At 59.2% G+C, this 16,757-nt stretch overlaps 1 protein-coding gene across 1 annotated transcript in view; it reads right to left on the bottom strand.

Annotated features, from left to right (window-relative positions):
* Nucleotides 1-1,608: 1,608 nt before the first annotated feature.
* The window catches only part of ITPKB (inositol-trisphosphate 3-kinase B), a 97,511-nt gene continuing 82,362 nt past the window's right edge, over nucleotides 1,609-16,757 (bottom strand). The window contains exons 3-8 of the mRNA XM_068541735.1: nucleotides 16,360-16,459; nucleotides 14,816-15,029; nucleotides 10,192-10,396; nucleotides 7,986-8,087; nucleotides 6,281-6,352; nucleotides 1,609-4,887 (exon numbers count right to left, since the gene is read on the bottom strand). Of these exons, the coding sequence (XP_068397836.1) occupies nucleotides 4,672-4,887; nucleotides 6,281-6,352; nucleotides 7,986-8,087; nucleotides 10,192-10,396; nucleotides 14,816-15,029; nucleotides 16,360-16,459 (909 nt within the window). The 3' untranslated portion in view covers nucleotides 1,609-4,671. The remainder of the gene's footprint in view (nucleotides 4,888-6,280; nucleotides 6,353-7,985; nucleotides 8,088-10,191; nucleotides 10,397-14,815; nucleotides 15,030-16,359; nucleotides 16,460-16,757) is intronic.

Genomic DNA, 16,757 nt, shown 5'->3' with positions numbered 1-16,757 from the left:
GTCTGTGTGCCCAACTGCCATGGTCACGCAGGGTGCTCAGGGACCCCATCAACATTCCCTAAGCACCTGTGCCTGGCACCGTGAGACACTGAAAACAACAGTTAAAAGGTCAAGTCCCCACTCTCAGGGGCAGTGTCGCAATGGAAGAGACAGACCCCAAGTCCTGTAGATGATTTTGAACACTGAGCAAGAGTGTGGGAGATGAGACAGGGCACTGAGAGCGCGGCTGGGGTACGCTTGCTTTAGCTGGGGGTTCAGAGACCTCTCCAAGGAGGCAACATTTGAGCCAAGATCTAAATGATGGTGTATCTCTGTTCAGGTTCCCCAGGGAGAAAAGCCTGAGGAGGAGGCTTATTTCCTGCTGCTTTGTCAGAGTGCAAGCCCCACTAAGTGCAGCTGGTTGCTTGATCTCATAGGACCACTTTCGGGGAAGCCAGTCAGGCTGCATCCGTCAGTGAGGGGTGTGGTGAAGGGGCAGGGACCTATTGACCTGTTCTCATCTCCCATCGGGGAAAAGTTTGTACCATAGGGGGGTTAAATCCCCCAGACTTCAGGGTTACACGGGCACGGGCCTGGGTACATCCCAGGGCTCTGGGCTGACAGGGAAGGAAGGGCAGGAAGCAGTTTGCGTGAACCTGTGTAGACAATGGTTGGAGCCCACTGAGCCAGCTGTGGGGCAGGAATGAGATACAGGTGTGAGAATCTGGAGTGAGCATAGTTACCACATGATAACCTGGGGAGAGCAGTCCAGGCAGAAGGGACAGAAGGTACAAAGGCACTGTGGCCTTTTTGTACTTTTGTCCTATAATTTTTCAAAATGATAAAGGAAGGATGCACCAGCCCCCAGATACAGAATTCTGAGTTCTGCAAATGAAGCCACTAGCTATCCAGAGCTGGAGAGGCCTGAAGGGAAGTGCATGGTGAACCCTTGATGTGCTGCAGGAGCCCCTGCTCTCAGCTGTCTTCCTTGGCCATCCCAGCCACGTGGCCATTCATTAGTCCATCAAACCCTCGCTGGGCAGCTACTATGTGCCAGGCCCGGTGCTTAGCGCCTGGGATGCAGGGTAAAGATAAGACAAGCTCTCTGCCCTCTAGATGCTCCCTCGGGAGGGAGGAAGACAGAATTGGTTTTGAAACCAGACAAATTCTGGATCTGAAGCCCTGCTTCCCACTTATTACCCAGGTCAAGGTGTTTGTTCTGAGCCTCAGTTTCCCCATCTGTAGACTATACAGCTTTATTCATGGATTTAATACAGGGATCAAAGGGGACTACAGATGCAAGCACCCAGTACCTCGTACAGAGCGCGGCTCCATAAGCAAAAGCTGCTGGCAGCTCCGCCAGCCCGGGGGGGTGGAGTGGAGAGCGCTTTGTTGCTTCATCCCTGAGCTGCTATGTAAAAGTTTTCATGGAGAGAGCAGAAAAGAGCAGTTTTGAAGAGTGTTTAAAATCCTTTGCAGATTAAAATATTACCCAATCTGACCCCCACCCCTGGGGGCTGTCATAGCCCCACTGGATCCTCCAGCTTCCAAAGACCCCCTCACCCCCAGACACTCCTGGAGGGCTTGGGGTGAGAAGGACCACACGCAGACAGCACCCAGCACCGTGATCTCCAGGGCCTTTATTCAGGAAGGTACAGAGCATCTGCAGTCTGTTTGACAGGCACTGTGCGGGGGTTTGTAACAGCTCAGTTTTCTCCAAAGGTGTGGCGGGGAGAGGGGTGCAGAAGGAAGGAGGACGTTCAGGGGAGTTCTCTCCTCCAGAAAAAGGCACTGGCAGGGGGTGAGCACCCTGCTTCTTCCCAAGCAACGGCCTGGGTTATATACACACGGGAGTTGACCAGATGCAGAGAAACTCAAAGCTAAATACAGCGAAGCGTGGAAAGAGTCCATGGCAGAGGGTGGCGGGGTAGGGTGGGAGGATGGCCAGGGCTGCATCCGGCTCTTTCCATTGGGTGGGAAAGGAAATTCAGAAGGAAGGCAAAGCTTTAAAGGAGGAACAGAAGCCAGCCTCTCAGACTTAGTGTTTTGTGCAATTAAAAAAACCCAACAAAATAAATATAACTTAAAAACTTCTTACATGACACTAAAGGCACATCTGGGACAAGCAGTTGAGATACCTCCCTCCACTGCTGAGCAGTGCTGAACCCCAAGAGCCCCGGGGCCCCATGGGGACAGGGCAGAAAGGGCGCCCACTCACCTGTGCGCAGGTGTGCACACCTCGTCCCACCCTCCTGGCACCTGCACGGCCGGGACCCAAGGAGTCCCTGCCTGGACCAGGCTGGCTTGGGAAGGTTTTCAGACCACCTGGGCAGGGGTTCTGGGAAATCACATTCCAGGATCCATCTATCCCGCTCGGTTAAGGGAGTGGGGGACAGAGGGGAGAATGGGTTGAGAGAGAGAGTAGGTGTGCAGGAGAACTAGCATGGGAAATACAAAACCCCCAAACCCCTAATAGCATAACCCTAGAAAGATGCCACTTTCTACCATTCACATATATACTGTAACTCAAAGCAAAGGATCACCAGTAAGAGGCCCGATGGGCCTCCTTTAATGAACAAGTCACTTGCATATCAGCACATTGTTTGCAAACAACTGATGCCTGCTTAAAGTGCTTGGAAAGTTTGTTCTTTTAAATTGGTTAAGCTGGTCCCCTGTAATTTTTGTTCATAGCATTAATTTGCTTTAGCAAATTTTTTTCATAGATAGAATGAGGGTAACTTGGCCAGCCCATAGTTGTAGAACTTTTACATCTGAATTAATGATGTCCCTTCCCCACAGACAGGAGCAGCCCAGACCCCCAGGGTCCCTTCTGACCCAGCTGACTACAGCTCCCAAGACCCCAGGCTGACTTTGGTGCTTCTGCCTTCTAGGGTCATGTGGTGTCACAAGGTCTCTCGTGCTCAGCCGGGAGGGGGTGTGACCTTTAGCAAGGCAGCCCACACAGGAGCTCACTGCTGTTTTGAACAAGAGCCAGGAAGTTCAAAAGTGATTTCCATTTTTAAACTCTGTACTTATGCATCCTCATGTGTCCCACCCTCTGCCCCCACCAACCGTCACTCACCCAGCATGAAAGGGGAAACGAACGTGTCACGTGGGCAAGTTGACAGTTCCCCCAGAGACCCTGCGGTGACAGGGGGCAGCCCAGGAAGGCTTCCCTCTGGATTGGTCCTCCAGGCACACACCCCTGGGGACACATCATCTCCAAGTGTCCCTGGAGCAGCTCCCTGCAGAGCAATGGGTCCAACCTCTGACAGCAAAGGTGAACACCTGGGGCCCAGCTCCAAATGGCCAAAGAGCTGGACTTTTTGTTCTTTACAACTCACGCAAATTTACATTCTTCTCAATAATATAGACCTACTTGCTTTACAATTAAAATAAGGCTTACAGTTGGTTCCTTGTGAATCTTCAAGCAACCTAGAGACCCCAGGAAGAGATGCCTGGCACCCTCCACATACTCTGGAAGCTGCTCACGCCCTATCTGGGAAGCGGGTCTAAGCCCTTCAGGCTGTTAAGACTTATTTCAGGGCCGGGGTGGGGGAATGATGGCGGTAAGCCAGCCTCCTGCCTCCTCCCTGCGTAGCACTGGCCTGCAGCTCTGCCCCGTAACTGCTGGGGAGCCTGGGCCTCATGAGCATCCTGGGTGTGCAGCAGGGGGACCACCTGGCACCAGGAAGTTGGGAGGTGAGGGGACAGGAGAGGAATGTCCTTGGCAGGTTCTGTCTTTTTTCCCCTGGGGCTGCCTGGGCCCTGGCCCACTGCCATCCAGCCCTGAGGACCCTGTCACAGCAAGGTGGGGAGTGGGGGGTACGAGTGGCTCTGGGGGTTGGGTGGCATCCCTGGAAGCTCAGGTTTGCAGAATGTCCCTCTGAATTCACGGGCGAAAATCAGAGAGGGAGAACACAGCTCCTACCTGCCCACTCCTCGGAAGGCCAATGTCAGAGAGCACAGTCAAGTTGGATCTGGACTTCTGGCTCCTGGGTCTGTCCCAATGCCGGAGGGTTTCAATACCAGATGGGTGGGGTCTCTGCTTTAGCAGCCCTACAAAGGCCACCACGGCATCTCTCGGAGTCCCTAGGCTGCTAAGCAGAGGGTACTTTATTCATGGCCAACATTCTGTTCCCAGTGGTTTTGTGCCCCAAATACCAGAAAGCCTGGCACCAGGCACCTATTTTTACAGCACCAGCCCATCCCCAGGCTGAGAGGATGGGGCAGGAACAGGCTGTGCCGAACAGTGGTGCCAATGGCACTGGCCACCAGGGGGCAGCAGGCCCCCACAGGTAACCTGCCCAGAGGCTTGGGGTGGGGGGCTCTTCTGTTAGGGTCCCCTCTGGAGCCAGGAACCCCATGGCTACCTGAACCTCCCTCCAGATCTAAACCCTACTGACCTCCCTGCAGGCGGCCAAGCCTGGGTTTGGGCATTTCTCTGCTAGTAGGAGATCCTATTGAGAAAGCAAAATGGAAGCCCCTGCTCCAAACCCTTCAATCAGGCAGTAACTAGAAAATCTCATCTCATCTCATCTCATCTCGTCTACAAAGTGTCTTGTAGTGCCGTTTGGGAGGGTCAGTTCTAGGGCTTGCACCCAGGTGGAAGTGAAGGAAAAATTCAGAAGGAGAAGGGAAGCAAGGGGGAGGAGAGGCCAGGGTGGCAACGAGGTGGGGCAGAGGGTGGCCTCAGGAGAGGGGGGCGCCCGGGCACATTTCCGTCAGGATGTCTATGAGGTTGTTCAGACCCGACAGGTAGCCGTCCTCCCGGTTCCCTTCCTGCCACGGAATGTCGTGCTGCAGGGTCTGGCCCTCGGGGAGGGGCGTGGTTTTCCCAAAGTCGATCATCCACACCTTGGCCTGTTCCTTCTTGTCATGGATGAAGAGGAGGGAGCTGCCGATGACCTGGAGGGGAGCAGGGAGGTGAGGCGGGGAAGGGCTGGGGCCCCGCCCTGCCCTCCAGACAGCAAGCTGGCACCTTAGGGGGGCTTGGAAAAGCCTGAGACCTCGGTGAAGTGGAGCGAGCTTTGCTCAGCCGATGGGCTCTGTCCCCCATTCTCACCTGAGCAGCAGAGCCTGCCCGAGTGGCCACGCAATGGACGGAGGACATGGGACCCAGAACAATGACCGCCCACACCGCCAGAGAGGACAGTCCAGGAGGGCAGACCCCGTCCCCATCCCCCAGTCCCAACCTGCACACTTTCCTCTATTTCTAGACCACAGCTAACCCATCCCTCGGCACCACTGAGTCCTCTCCAACTCCCCGAGGGGGAGGTGCCAAGGAGATGCCACATGCCTGTCTGCGGGGAGACTGGAAAGGACCCTGTCCCAGGGCACTCACAGCCCCCAGGGAGGGTGGGCCGTCAGGCACAGGTCACCCCCCAGCCCGGAAGCACACCTGCTGCAAGTCCTGGGCAGACAGGGCTTCTGAGGCTGGTCTTTGCTCACGGTCTCTGCCAGGGACAGTGGGCACCAAGACCCCTCCCTGCTGTGGGCCAGGTCAGGGCACCTGCGTGGGGTAAGGCGCTTTCCCAAATATGAACACACCCTCCAACCCCCTGGGTCACCTGTGTGAGGCCCGAAGGAGACATGGGGGTGTGGGGAGGCGCTGAAGTGTCATTCTAGCTCCCAGGGCCCCGGCCAGGGCAGGGAAGACCCCCCTGGACATGCTGAGCCCAGAGAAGGGGGCATTCTCTTCCCAGATGGAAAAAAGCAGAAGCCCCAGCTAATTTGGCCTCGGTCTAGACCTGAAGTTTCCGAGTGAAACTCCAGAAAGAGTATAGCACAACAGTTTTTCAGGAAATAAGAGCAAAGTGCTGAAGAAGGGAGGGCAAAGCTGTGAGACGAAGCCTGGGGCTGCCAAGTGGGCAGCCGCGGGTCCTTCCGTCCACGCAGGAGGTCATGCGCGGCTCTTCAGCCTCAGGTCCTTTCAGCCTTGGCCCCAGGCTGTCCCCCAGAGAAAGCAGGCCAGCTGGAGGAAGCTCTGCAGGCTGCACAAAGCTGAGAAGGCAGAAACCCCAGGAGAAGCCAAGCACCCAGGGACACTGGGCTTCAGCGAGGACAAAGGGCGAAGAGGGCATTTCCAGAATGGCCGGACCCAGTGCAGCTACACAGGGCAGACCCAGGCCGAGCCGGCCCTCCGTATGCCCCACTCCTTCCTTATGGGCGGCTCGTCTAGGAACACGCAGGTCTGCTAGCACGGGGGTCAGGCCCACAGCTCAGGCGGGCATGCCCAGGGGTTGTGGCCAACCACACGGAACACGGCTCTCTGTCCCCGAGGACAAAGCCCAACACCTACCTCATGGCACTTGAAGAAGGGAGAGACTTCCAGGGTGGCCCGAATGTCCTTCAGCCGGTCCCGGTAGGCGATCTGGGAACAGAAAGATGACCAGATTTTTAAACACGTGGGTGTGGGAGGTGGATTTTAGGTGCTATTTGGCCCATTAGAGTCTCTGAGTGTCAGCGTGAGAGGGCCTTACACCCTGATTATTCCCACCTCCTCATCTAGAAATGAAGAAACTGAGGCCCAAAGAAGGCGGAGCAGCTGGGGCCCTGGTCCCACGCTCCCTCCACTGCTTTGTGACAGGAGGCGCGGTTGGGGACGGGGGAGCGGGGGACAGTTCCCCAACAGCCGGGAGGCCTCCAGGAGCCCCTTGCACGAGGGTTAAGTCTATTCTGGAACGCCAGCAGTGTGGAGGCAGCACCCAGAGAGCCCGGTTGCCATGGTGCTTGTCTTCCTGATACAAACTTCAGTGCCCTGAACTCTTGAAAAGGACAGAATAAGAGAGCCAGGGCCACAGATATCTCTGCCAGTGGCCTCTCCACAGAGCTGTGCTGGCCCTGGGGGTGCCCACCCTCCCCAGGGGCCACGAGGGAAGCATGTCGCACACAGGCACATAGGGTCCCTTGACACCCATTTGAAGCAGTGCCAGCCTGGGGCTCAGGACCAGGAATAATCCCTCTCGTCCGGGTGCAGGCAGCGCACGTTCTGTGGCAAACTCCGCTGAGGAGCTGGAATCCTCCCCAGCCGTTGACCCGGAGTCCAGAGGCTCCAGCTATGGAAGAGTTGGGGTGCCTGCCCCGTGACTGAAGCCTCGGCTCTTACCACGGGCCAAGCGAAGTCTCCCAGCTGGAAAAGGGGGGTAGGGAAACTCCCCAGTTCCAGCCGGTGCTGAGTCTCCTTGGAGAAAGGCTGTCTGGATCCAGCCCTCCCCACTCAGCATCCCGGGAGCCTGTGCAGGGGAAGGTGCCTCTCACAGGGGCTCCAGGGCTCAGGTCCCTGGTGTACCCAGGTCTCTGACTGTCCTTGGGGTGTGGCGACTCAACACACCCTACCTCAGCTGATCCCAGCGCTCAGAGCGTCCGTCCAGCAGCCTGCCTGCGGCGAATGAAGTCACTTTGTCGTGAACTTCTGCCACCCACACCTCCAGGCTCAGAGAGCCCATCAGTTCTGGCTGGGGAGGGTGACGCGGCACCTCGCCCCGCAATGCCCGCACACCTCCCTCACTCAGTCTCAGCCTGGTGGAGGCCCAGCCAGGCCTAGAAGCGCAGGGACCAGCAGGCTGCCGGCCCACCTGGGTGTGAGCTTCAGCTCCCCCTTTCCTAGCTGTGTGCCCTTGACCTCTCAGTCTCCTCATCTGTAAAATGGGGACACGGATGCCAACCCGCTGCAGAGGGCTGCTATGAGGGTTTGGTGAGCACTTGGCACAATACTTGGCCTGCAGCGGGTGCTAGAGGAAAGGGTTGCTCTGAAGGGGATGGAGACTATTTTTGGGAGCTGAGTTGCTGGCTCAGGGAAAGAGTGAGTGAGTGTTCACCCGCTGGACGGGCTGACAACCACACCACCTCCCTCTTCACCTTCCAAGCAGAAGTTTGGGGCCAGGGTTTTCTGTGTGGGAACCTTGGCTCCGTCTCGGGCTGGGCAAGAACTTCCAGAGGGGGCGCAGCTACCCCTGCCTGGAGACCACATGGCCCGACCCCTTCGCAGGGGGCACCCGACTCACCAGGATGTTCCGGTTTCCTTTAGTGAATTCTCTGAAGGCCTCGATCACCTGCTCCCTCGTTTTGGTCTTCTTGAAGTCCCGGTTCACGGAGCCGTCTTCTTTCTGAGAAGGAGAATGACACAGTGCCTCAGAGCCATGAGCCCCAGGCTGACCCCCAGGCAGCCAGGTGCCCACACGGGGCACAAGGAGGCAGGCGCCGCGTGGTCAATCCAACCACACGGCACGGGGGAGCCTGTCCTGCGCCCTGGCTGAGAACAAAGGCGGTGGCACCAGCGTCCCAGGCAGAGTAAACGGCATTAGGAAGGCCCGGAGGCACGAGGGGTGCTTGGGCCAAGACTGGAGGAGCGAGGCTGCGGGGCCCGCCCGTCCATCCTGAGGGTCCTGAGTGTGAGCAGCAGGGGCTGAGGGAGGTGCACGGGCCTCTGCTTCCACGAGGGGCCGGGTCCCTGGAACCGGGGTGCCTGAAAGTCCCTGCTGCCCAGGGACACACCCTCCCTCACCACAGGAGAGAGGCGCTCCTCGCCCCAAGTTCAGCTCGATTCCCTTTGTAATGGAAGGTCTCTTACTTAGGTCCCCTGAAGGCGAAGACGTAACACAGCCCATCCTGCTCCCTGCCCCACCCAGCGCACGGAATGGCTCCCTTTCCTGAGCCCAGTACTATGTCTGTTCCAGGCTGTTCAGGCAGCACCTGGGGCTTAGCATCTCTACGAGGAAAGCTATTCTTTAAGATCAAAGGGTGAGAAAGGCTGGCTCCACTAGGCCCCCAGACGTGCGTCTGTGCACCAGCAGGGTGGAGCCGAGCACTGTCACTGCCTCTGCAAGAACAGGCAGGACCCTGGGCAGAGGGAGAGAGCCGAGGGCCGGGCCTTCCCCACAGGGGTCTCTGCAGGGCCTTTCCTGGACCAGGGACGGGGGAGGCGGGGGTTGCTGGTGAAGGCAGCTGGCTTCTTTCAGAGCTGGTGGCCCTCAGCCCGAGAAGATGGGCTGTTGGCCGTTCCTGCAGCTGGACAGTGGACAGAGACCAGGAGATCCAGCGTGAGACGGAGAGAGAGGTCAAGGGAAAAGCAGACTGTTTCAGACAGATACAGAAAGGAACGGAGCATTGAGAGGAAGAGGAAGAGCATATAATTTACTCTCACACTGGATCCAAAAAAACAGCAAAAGCCGATTTCAGAAGACAGGGGCGGGGCAAATGGCTTTCTCAGCCTGGAGATCGTAAAGCAGCTGTCACAGGGGAAGGTGAAAACTTTGCCCCACTCGAAACCATCGGCAGCGAGGCACTGCCCCGCAGAAACTTCCAGCCAATGCCATCGGCAAGGAGGCTGTCCTGGCTTCTCTCGCTCGTGAGTCAGGGCTCCCCGCTGCCCTACTCTGACTCGAGGGCTGGCCAACGTGGGCCAAGAATGGGCAGAGAACAGAAACCCGAGTACGCTCGGACTGCCCTCTGCTTGAGAGGGACGGCTGCCAGAGACCGAGGGGCCACGCCTCACAGCCCTGCTCCTTGGGGTGAAGCGTGTGTCTGAGCCGGCTCTCAAATCGAACAGCAAAGGAGGCTTGTAGGAGCCTGGGTCTAGGGAGAGCATTCTCAGGCCCTTCTTGGGAGAGTGAAGAGGAAAGAAAAGAGAATGAGGTGGCCCAGACGTTGGGGGTGGCCTCGGTGCAGCCTCCCCAGGGGGCTTGGTGACGCGTAGGAGCAGCGCCTGGTCCTGCCCCCCAGGCAGATGGCTCGGACGTCAAAGGCAGCCGCACACTCCCTCCCTTGGCTGCATCTCACTGCCAGTCCTGATTTTCGGGCCCTGGGCAGAATGAGCTGGCTCCCGGCACTGGCATCCAGCGAGCGAGCTGCCTCCTGGGTGGGTTCTCAGTGCTGGGCATGGTCTGGGCTAAATGTAGGGTCCCCGGCAGAGGGCTCAACGCTGGGCGGGGCTAGAAGCCACCCCTGCTCCAAGGCCCCAGCCCCCTACATGGCCATCGCACCCAGACCCAGACCAAGGAGTAAGCCAACTTCCCCATACGTCTGTCCCTGGGGCTGGCTGCCCAGGCCCTGGGCCCGTATGGGGAGGAATCTTACAGCCTCCGCAGGGTCTTGAGAGCAGCCAGGATCGCTGGGTGAATGCTGTTGGAGCCCAAGGACCCAGTCCCTTCCCCAACCAGGAGCGGGATGGGATGGCTCAGGCAGCCTCAGGCCACTGCTGGCTGTCCTCACCTTGATGCCCTCGATCCTGAACCCGAGCGTGGCCGTGGAGCTGATGGTCTCCCTCCACTGCATGTACCGCGGCTTGGTCACAGCCCGCTGGGCTTTCTCCTCCTCGGTAGGGGCCTCTGGGTCCACCTCAATCATCTTCTGGTACATGTCCTTCCGGAGGCTGGGCTTCTTCCGGGCCTTGGTGAGCTCCTCCTCCAGGTAGGTCCTGGGAGGGAGGGGCAGCCACATGAGGGCCACTGGCCGGAGCGCAGCCCACTGGTGCCCTGCCCGAGGGCTGCAGTCAGCTTGGCCAAGTCAGCCTCGTCCCGGACAGGCGCACGTTTGGTCGGGCTGGGCCTGGCTCTTGACCGAGCACGGGCCGGCCTTGCCTAGTGGGAGCTGCTTCGTTCCAAGGGCACTGGGAAGGCCGGACAAAGCCGAAGGAGCTCCTCCTTCTAGGGCACCTCACGGGGACCAGCAGAGGAGGGAGGAGGAGGGGCCGCCTGGCGACTCGTTCTGCTGGGGTGACGGTGGGGAAGGGGGTGGAGGGCAGGTCCGCTCAGGGTCCAGCTGTCCCCCTCCTTGGCTGCCTTCCACGAAGCGAGGGCTTCGTAAGCCAGCACCTGTGTGAGTCGGGGAGCGCGCATTTCGTCCACCCCACCCATCTCCCTGGCTGCTCCGGCAGCCTAAGGGCTCTCTCCGAAGAGGGAACACCTTCAGGCCAGAAGGCCTCTGAAGCGGCCCCAGTGCTGGAGGGGGAGGCCCATGATGGGAGGGAAAGCCTCGGGGCTCTTTTTCTACCCCAGAGATGGGCTGGGCTCTTCCTGCCCCTCGGACCCCAGGTCTCAAGACAATGTGGCCAAGTAAACTGTTCCCCGCCCTGCCCTCCACACGGGCTGCGAGGGGACTGCAGGGGGCCGAACTGGCAGGGGTCCCCTAGAAACTGGCAGAGGTAACAGGAGTGGGGACAGGACAGGACCTGGGCAGCCCGAGACCGGCTTCCCGGCCCCAGGCTGCCTCCCTGGCCCCCTTCGCCAACGGGGTGAGTCACCCCTGCTGCACATCACAGACGCCCACCCTCCTCCCTGCTCCTATTTTAAACTCCCCTTCTCCCCCACAGTGGGCTCAGCTGCTGCCTGTGACCCTTCCGGAAACAGGAATCCGCAATGTCAGTTGAGTAGAGAGAGGTCTTCTCCCTGGGCCCGTGTGCGTGGGCGTTGCCCACACGGCGGTCTGTGACAGCAGGCCCAGCCTCCACTCTCCATCTGTCCCCGGGGCCTTGCTCTACCGCTTCCCACCATACCTCCAACCAGCCGGTTTGGGACCCAGAACAGACTGGTCAAATCCTTTAAAAGATAAGTTTCCAGAACCACTGTACCAACTCTTTCAAGAAAAAAGCAAATCCTTGGTGGTGAACTTGGGTCTGGTCATTTAGGACCTTCCAGCGGGTGATGCAGACCATAAGGAGGTTCTGTCCTTGGTTGTGCCCTTGCACACACACACACACACACACACACACACACGCATGCACACACTACTGTATGCACGCCCATGCACGCACACGTGCATGTACAAACACTACTGCGTGCAGAGCCAGGTCAGTGCTGATGAGCGCCACAGGGCAGAGCTGCGTGGCAGGCTGCTTTTGCGTGGACTTGTGTCATGCTGGCCCATGTGTGTATTTGTGTGCGTGCTGTGTGGCGGGCAAAGGGTTTGCCATCCCCAATGTTCCTGAGTGCGCTGCAGGGGCCTGCGGGTGGGTGGGTGGTGCACTTCTGCAAAGACTTCTCAGTAGCTCCTTAAGCAGGAAGCAGGCCTCACTGTCAAATCCCTTTCCACATGGGGCTTGCTCCAGAAAGGGCCTGTGCAGTGCAGTCTGGGCAGAGTTGCTCACCCTCTGGGAGAGGAAAGGGGCCGGGCAGAGATGCCCACAGGGGTCACGAGCCTGGTGGTGGGGTCAGGGGTCCACCGGGAGGTGAGCTGCAAAGCCTCCCCAACCCTGGTGTCCCGACACTGGCCCGGCCCACCTCGTCCACCCCAGCAGGAAGGTCACACGTCCATGAAGCCTGCTGGGTGAAGCCACAAGACTAAGTAAAGGCAGTGTTCCCCTCAGGAAGGCAGCCAGCCCATGGGGAGCCAACAGGTGATACACCAAAGCCACCCACTTCCCACCACGCTCTCTCCAACCTGCTTCCCACCAGGGCACAGCTGCTACAGACAGCTCTGGTCTCCACCTGCCAGCCCTGGTCCAGAGGTCAGGAAGACACTCCTGATTCTCCACGGCAGGCTACATGACACACAAGAGATACGGGGTCAAATCTAAGAAAACGCCCTAGAGCAATGTGAGCTTATGTCCGTGTGGAACTGGGGTCCCAAGACACCCCTCGTTAGGACACCACAGGTGGCTGCATCATCTTTTCCTCAGGCCTCACCATGGCTGGGTCTGCTGACCAGCCAGCCCTTCCACCACTGTGACAAGTCTGTGACAAGTCTCAACCTCTCATGCCCCGGACTCAGGGTTTGTGGTGGCCCTGGGCTGCGGCCTCCTCCCTCTGGCAAGCACAGAACCCTTGGGGAGTGCCAAGCTGCAGCCCAGGCTCGACTGGCAGTCAGAGGCCTGGTGCAGAGGCGGGCTGTGTGGCTCCCTGCCTGCGTGGCCCTGGGGAGTCCCTTAGCCTCTGGGGTCAAAGGTCCTCCTGCTCAGACTGGATGGTGGCCCATCTGCCAGGGCGGCTGTAAGGAGCACCCAGCGCTCAGAGTACAGAAGGGCCTCCACCCCGTCCTCAGGACCCGTGAGACAGGAAAGGGGGTGCTGGGGTGGGACCCGTTCTGGGGAGACCAACCTCCTCCCCTCCATACGGGATCCTCACACACCTCCTCCCTCAGCCTCCAGGCGGCCCCGCCCAGGACTGGGTTAAACACGTCCCAGCCTTGCTGGTCACGCTGGGTCTCTCCTGAGAGCCCTGGGTGCAGTGGGACAGAAGCTCCAGGCAGCAGGGGGATGGGGCAGCCTTGGTAGGAGAGGGGGCTCCTGTCCCCAGCAGCCTCCAGGGAACAGACAGGCACCCCGGCAGCCTTTTAGGACAGACTGGCCACACGTTCTTCCCACAGGGTGTACTTTTTTTGGCCCCGGTCTGAGTGAATACCAATCAGAATATTTATGTGTCTCCCCTTGAGAGGGCACATCCTGGTGCATCACGGGAAGTCCTTCCAGGGAGAGAAATAAGACTCTGGGGAGAGCAGTGGCCGAGTGGTGGCTGGAGGGACATTCTGTCTTCTCCCTGTGGGCTGGAGATGGTGAGACCCCTGGATGGAGGGAGGGAGAGGCTGGGGACAGTGCAAAGAGTGGGGTCTATATTTCCCCACCCCTTCGTCCCTGCCCTCGAGGCAAAGCCAAGGGAACACAGCGGGTCAGGCTGCAGGGTCAGGGTCTGATTTTATAACACAATTCCCAGGAGGAATGAGGAAGGAAGGAAAACTGACTGGCTTGGCCTAGCTTCTTTCCTGCGGGCACACACACACACACACACACACACACACCCTTTTCTCAAACTCCTCTTATAAGAAATAAAACTGCTTAAACCATCCAAAGCAAACGCAGGCTCCAGCTGTGAGCTCTGCGTCTCGGAGCCTGGTCTCCCCGGAGAGCGGCGGGCCGGATGGAGGAGGCCCGCGTCCGGCCGTCCCATCTGGGCACCTGCAGTCAGCGGCTCTCTGAGGCTTCAGAGGACTTCACCACCCGCTGACCCGCTGGGGAGGAGCTACTCCATGACTCCTGACACGGAATGGTCAGAGTTTGAGAGGAGATGAGAAAACCCTGCTGCCAAAGCAGGGCCCAGAGCTCAGGCGCCCGGGGCTCGGGTCCTCCTGGCTCTGCCCTCCACCCTGTCTTCTCCAGCCCGCTCCTCCCGCCTCCTTCCCTCCCGGTCTTCTCTGGGCGGAGCCTGGTTGGGGCGGGGGGGGGGGGGGACACGCATTTCCACACACATGCCCACATACCCATCTGGCCCTGTGCCCTGGACCACGCAGCCACTGGGCTGGGGTCACCGCCAGCCCCAGTCCAGAATGCGGCAAGCTGGTGACTGTTGTCAGGGCCTCTCACACTCCTCCCTCCTCCATTGCACCCTTATGACAGGCGCAAGTCTCTTTTGGCAAATCACCACAATCTGCTAACCGGCTCCCTCTTTGGCTCGGGGTTGGGGTGCAGGGCGGGGAGGGTGGGATGAGAACAGCCTCTACTCCAGTCTCCCCCTCGCAGCCCACATTAACGGGAAGCCGCCCCCTGCTCCCCCCAGCAATCCCACCTGACCAGATGGGCAGTTCTCTCTGCCCTCTCCCTGGGGAGGCTCCACATCCACCAGGTCCCCTTTCTGGTCCCACCGGCTACCGGCTCCCGTCCCCTCCCCCGCCGGCCCCTGGCTCGCCAGAGAAGAGAAGGGGCCGTCCTGGGCAAAGCCAGCACATATGTGAGATGACCAGAGCGGGGTCCAACCAGACTCCTGGCCCGGCCTCGCCCACATGAGGCCTCAGGGACAGCCCAGAAAGCCCGGCCTCCTGGAAGCCTGGAATGCCGTGCCTGGTATCTGCCGCCCGGCCAGCTGGGGGCTGAGGGGCGGGTGTGCCCCATCTGAGGAGCCTGGCTCACCTGACGCCCATCTTGCAGTCCATCACGCACGGCGAGTCAAAGTCGGCCAGCAGGTCGTCCATCTGGTTGTAGCGCTCCCCGTCCTTCACCACGTCCCCGTGGTAGGCAGGCACGTAGGGTTTCAGCACGTCGGCCATCAGCCGGTCCAGGCAGCGCTGCTCCGACTCACAGTGCTTCTTCAGAATCCTGCCATTGGCAGCCGCCTTGAAGCTCCCTGCAGAGCAAGGTGGGAGGAGGCCCTGGGTCCCCAGCCTGAGCCCCCCTCGCTGTGACCCCCGCCCCTGCCAGACACGGCCTCCGTCACAGGGCCCGGGCCTCTCGGGCATGCTGTGGAGCTTGCCAGCACGGGGCTGGAGGTGTGCCCAGGTCCCCACTGGTGGACCGAGCCCTTTAAGCGGAGTGGGTGCAAGTCCCCGCCTCCCCGCCATGCCCTGACAGCAACTCTGGGCTGGTTCCCCGACTTCCCAGACCCCAGGCTCCTCCTCTGAAGATGGAAGTACACCAGTGCTCACCACTGGAGGGTGAGGAAGGCGAAGTGAGAGGTCTGCGCCAGGACCTATTCACCCCTCTCTGTGTGACTACCACCCCCCAACCCCACCGTCAACCCTGCTTCCCAGCCACGAAAGTGTCTCCGGTCTCAGTGGAGGAGAAGCCCTGATAGAACCGGATTTAGCGCCAGGAGAGGGAGACCGGCTGAGAAGCAGCGGTCCAAGGCTCTGCCCGGCTGGGCGGCGCTCCTTCTGAGCCACACCCTCAGGTAAGTATTGAGGAAGGGTGTCCATCCACCTGCCTTGGGGTCTGGGCCAACGTGGTTAAGGGTGTAAAAAAAAAATGTCAGACCCTGTGCTGGCCTGAAGTCCACGGGCGGCCACTGAATTGTCCCCTGAGGACGATGCCCACCAAAGGACCACCATGAGTGGGCTAGACAGCTCTAGACACCCTCCCCTGTCACTGAGGGGCCACCTGGAGACCTCATGGCTAGCCCAGGGCGTGGCCACTGCAGCCAGTACTCCACTACGTCTTAACACTCTTGGGGCGACCTGCCTGCCTCTCCCACCAGCTACGAGCTCCTTCGGGGCAGACACTATATCTGCATACGTATTGTCACCCAGAGGAGCACCTTGATGAGGGCATACAACAGGCACTCAGGGAAGCACTTAGCTTTGTCTCTTTGTCCCAGGTGACAAATGGCAGGCAAGCTATAAAGACTGATGACTTCATCTGTTTTATTGAGTTAAAATGGTAGAGAGATTGAAAGAAAGAGATTGAAAGAGACAGAGAGACTGAGGGGGGAATGTGTGTGATTTGTGAAGAGGGGGCACAGACTGTGGAGAGGGCGGGTGTCCATGTGCATTTTCGAGGCGGTGTTAAGGCCCGTCTCTCAAGTACGCCTGCGACTGCAGACCACGAAGTCTCTCGGGGAGCACCTGCTCAGATGCTTCATCCCCGGGAGCATCCAGGGCCAGGCCCGTCCCCCACACGCGCTGGACGCCTCCCCAGAGAGCTGGACATCCTGTCAGAAAGTCCGGGAGAGCTGTGGCTACCTGCGTGTCCTGCCAGCTGGATCCAGGGGTACTTCTTCTTGAAGGACATGACAAAGGGAGACCAATGCACCATGTTTTTTATTTTCCTCCATGATTTGCTCTAGAAACAAGCAAACGAAAAGCTCTACATTAGAAACAGAACTACTGCTTTCCGGTTAGGATGAATTCAAAACCAGGGAACCCCGCTGCCTGTGGCACAGGACAAGAGGTGAGTGCCAGGCCCATGGCGCAGGCAGCTCTGAGGACTTCACCTCCATCAACTACGTGGCATGCATCTATGGGCTTTGCCCCATTCTACAAACAGGCTGAGTAAAACACCCAGAATCAAGGCGACAAGGATCTGACAGGCTCTGGGAACAGAGGAAGGGAGGAGGGACAGAGTGTTCTCCATCCAGGGC

This window comes from Eschrichtius robustus, chromosome 3 (genome assembly GCF_028021215.1).
Source record: "Eschrichtius robustus isolate mEscRob2 chromosome 3, mEscRob2.pri, whole genome shotgun sequence".
Lineage (NCBI taxonomy): Eukaryota > Metazoa > Chordata > Mammalia > Artiodactyla > Eschrichtiidae > Eschrichtius > Eschrichtius robustus.
Note: the sequence above shows the minus strand (reverse complement) of the source record. Positions and strands in the feature narration are given on the sequence as shown.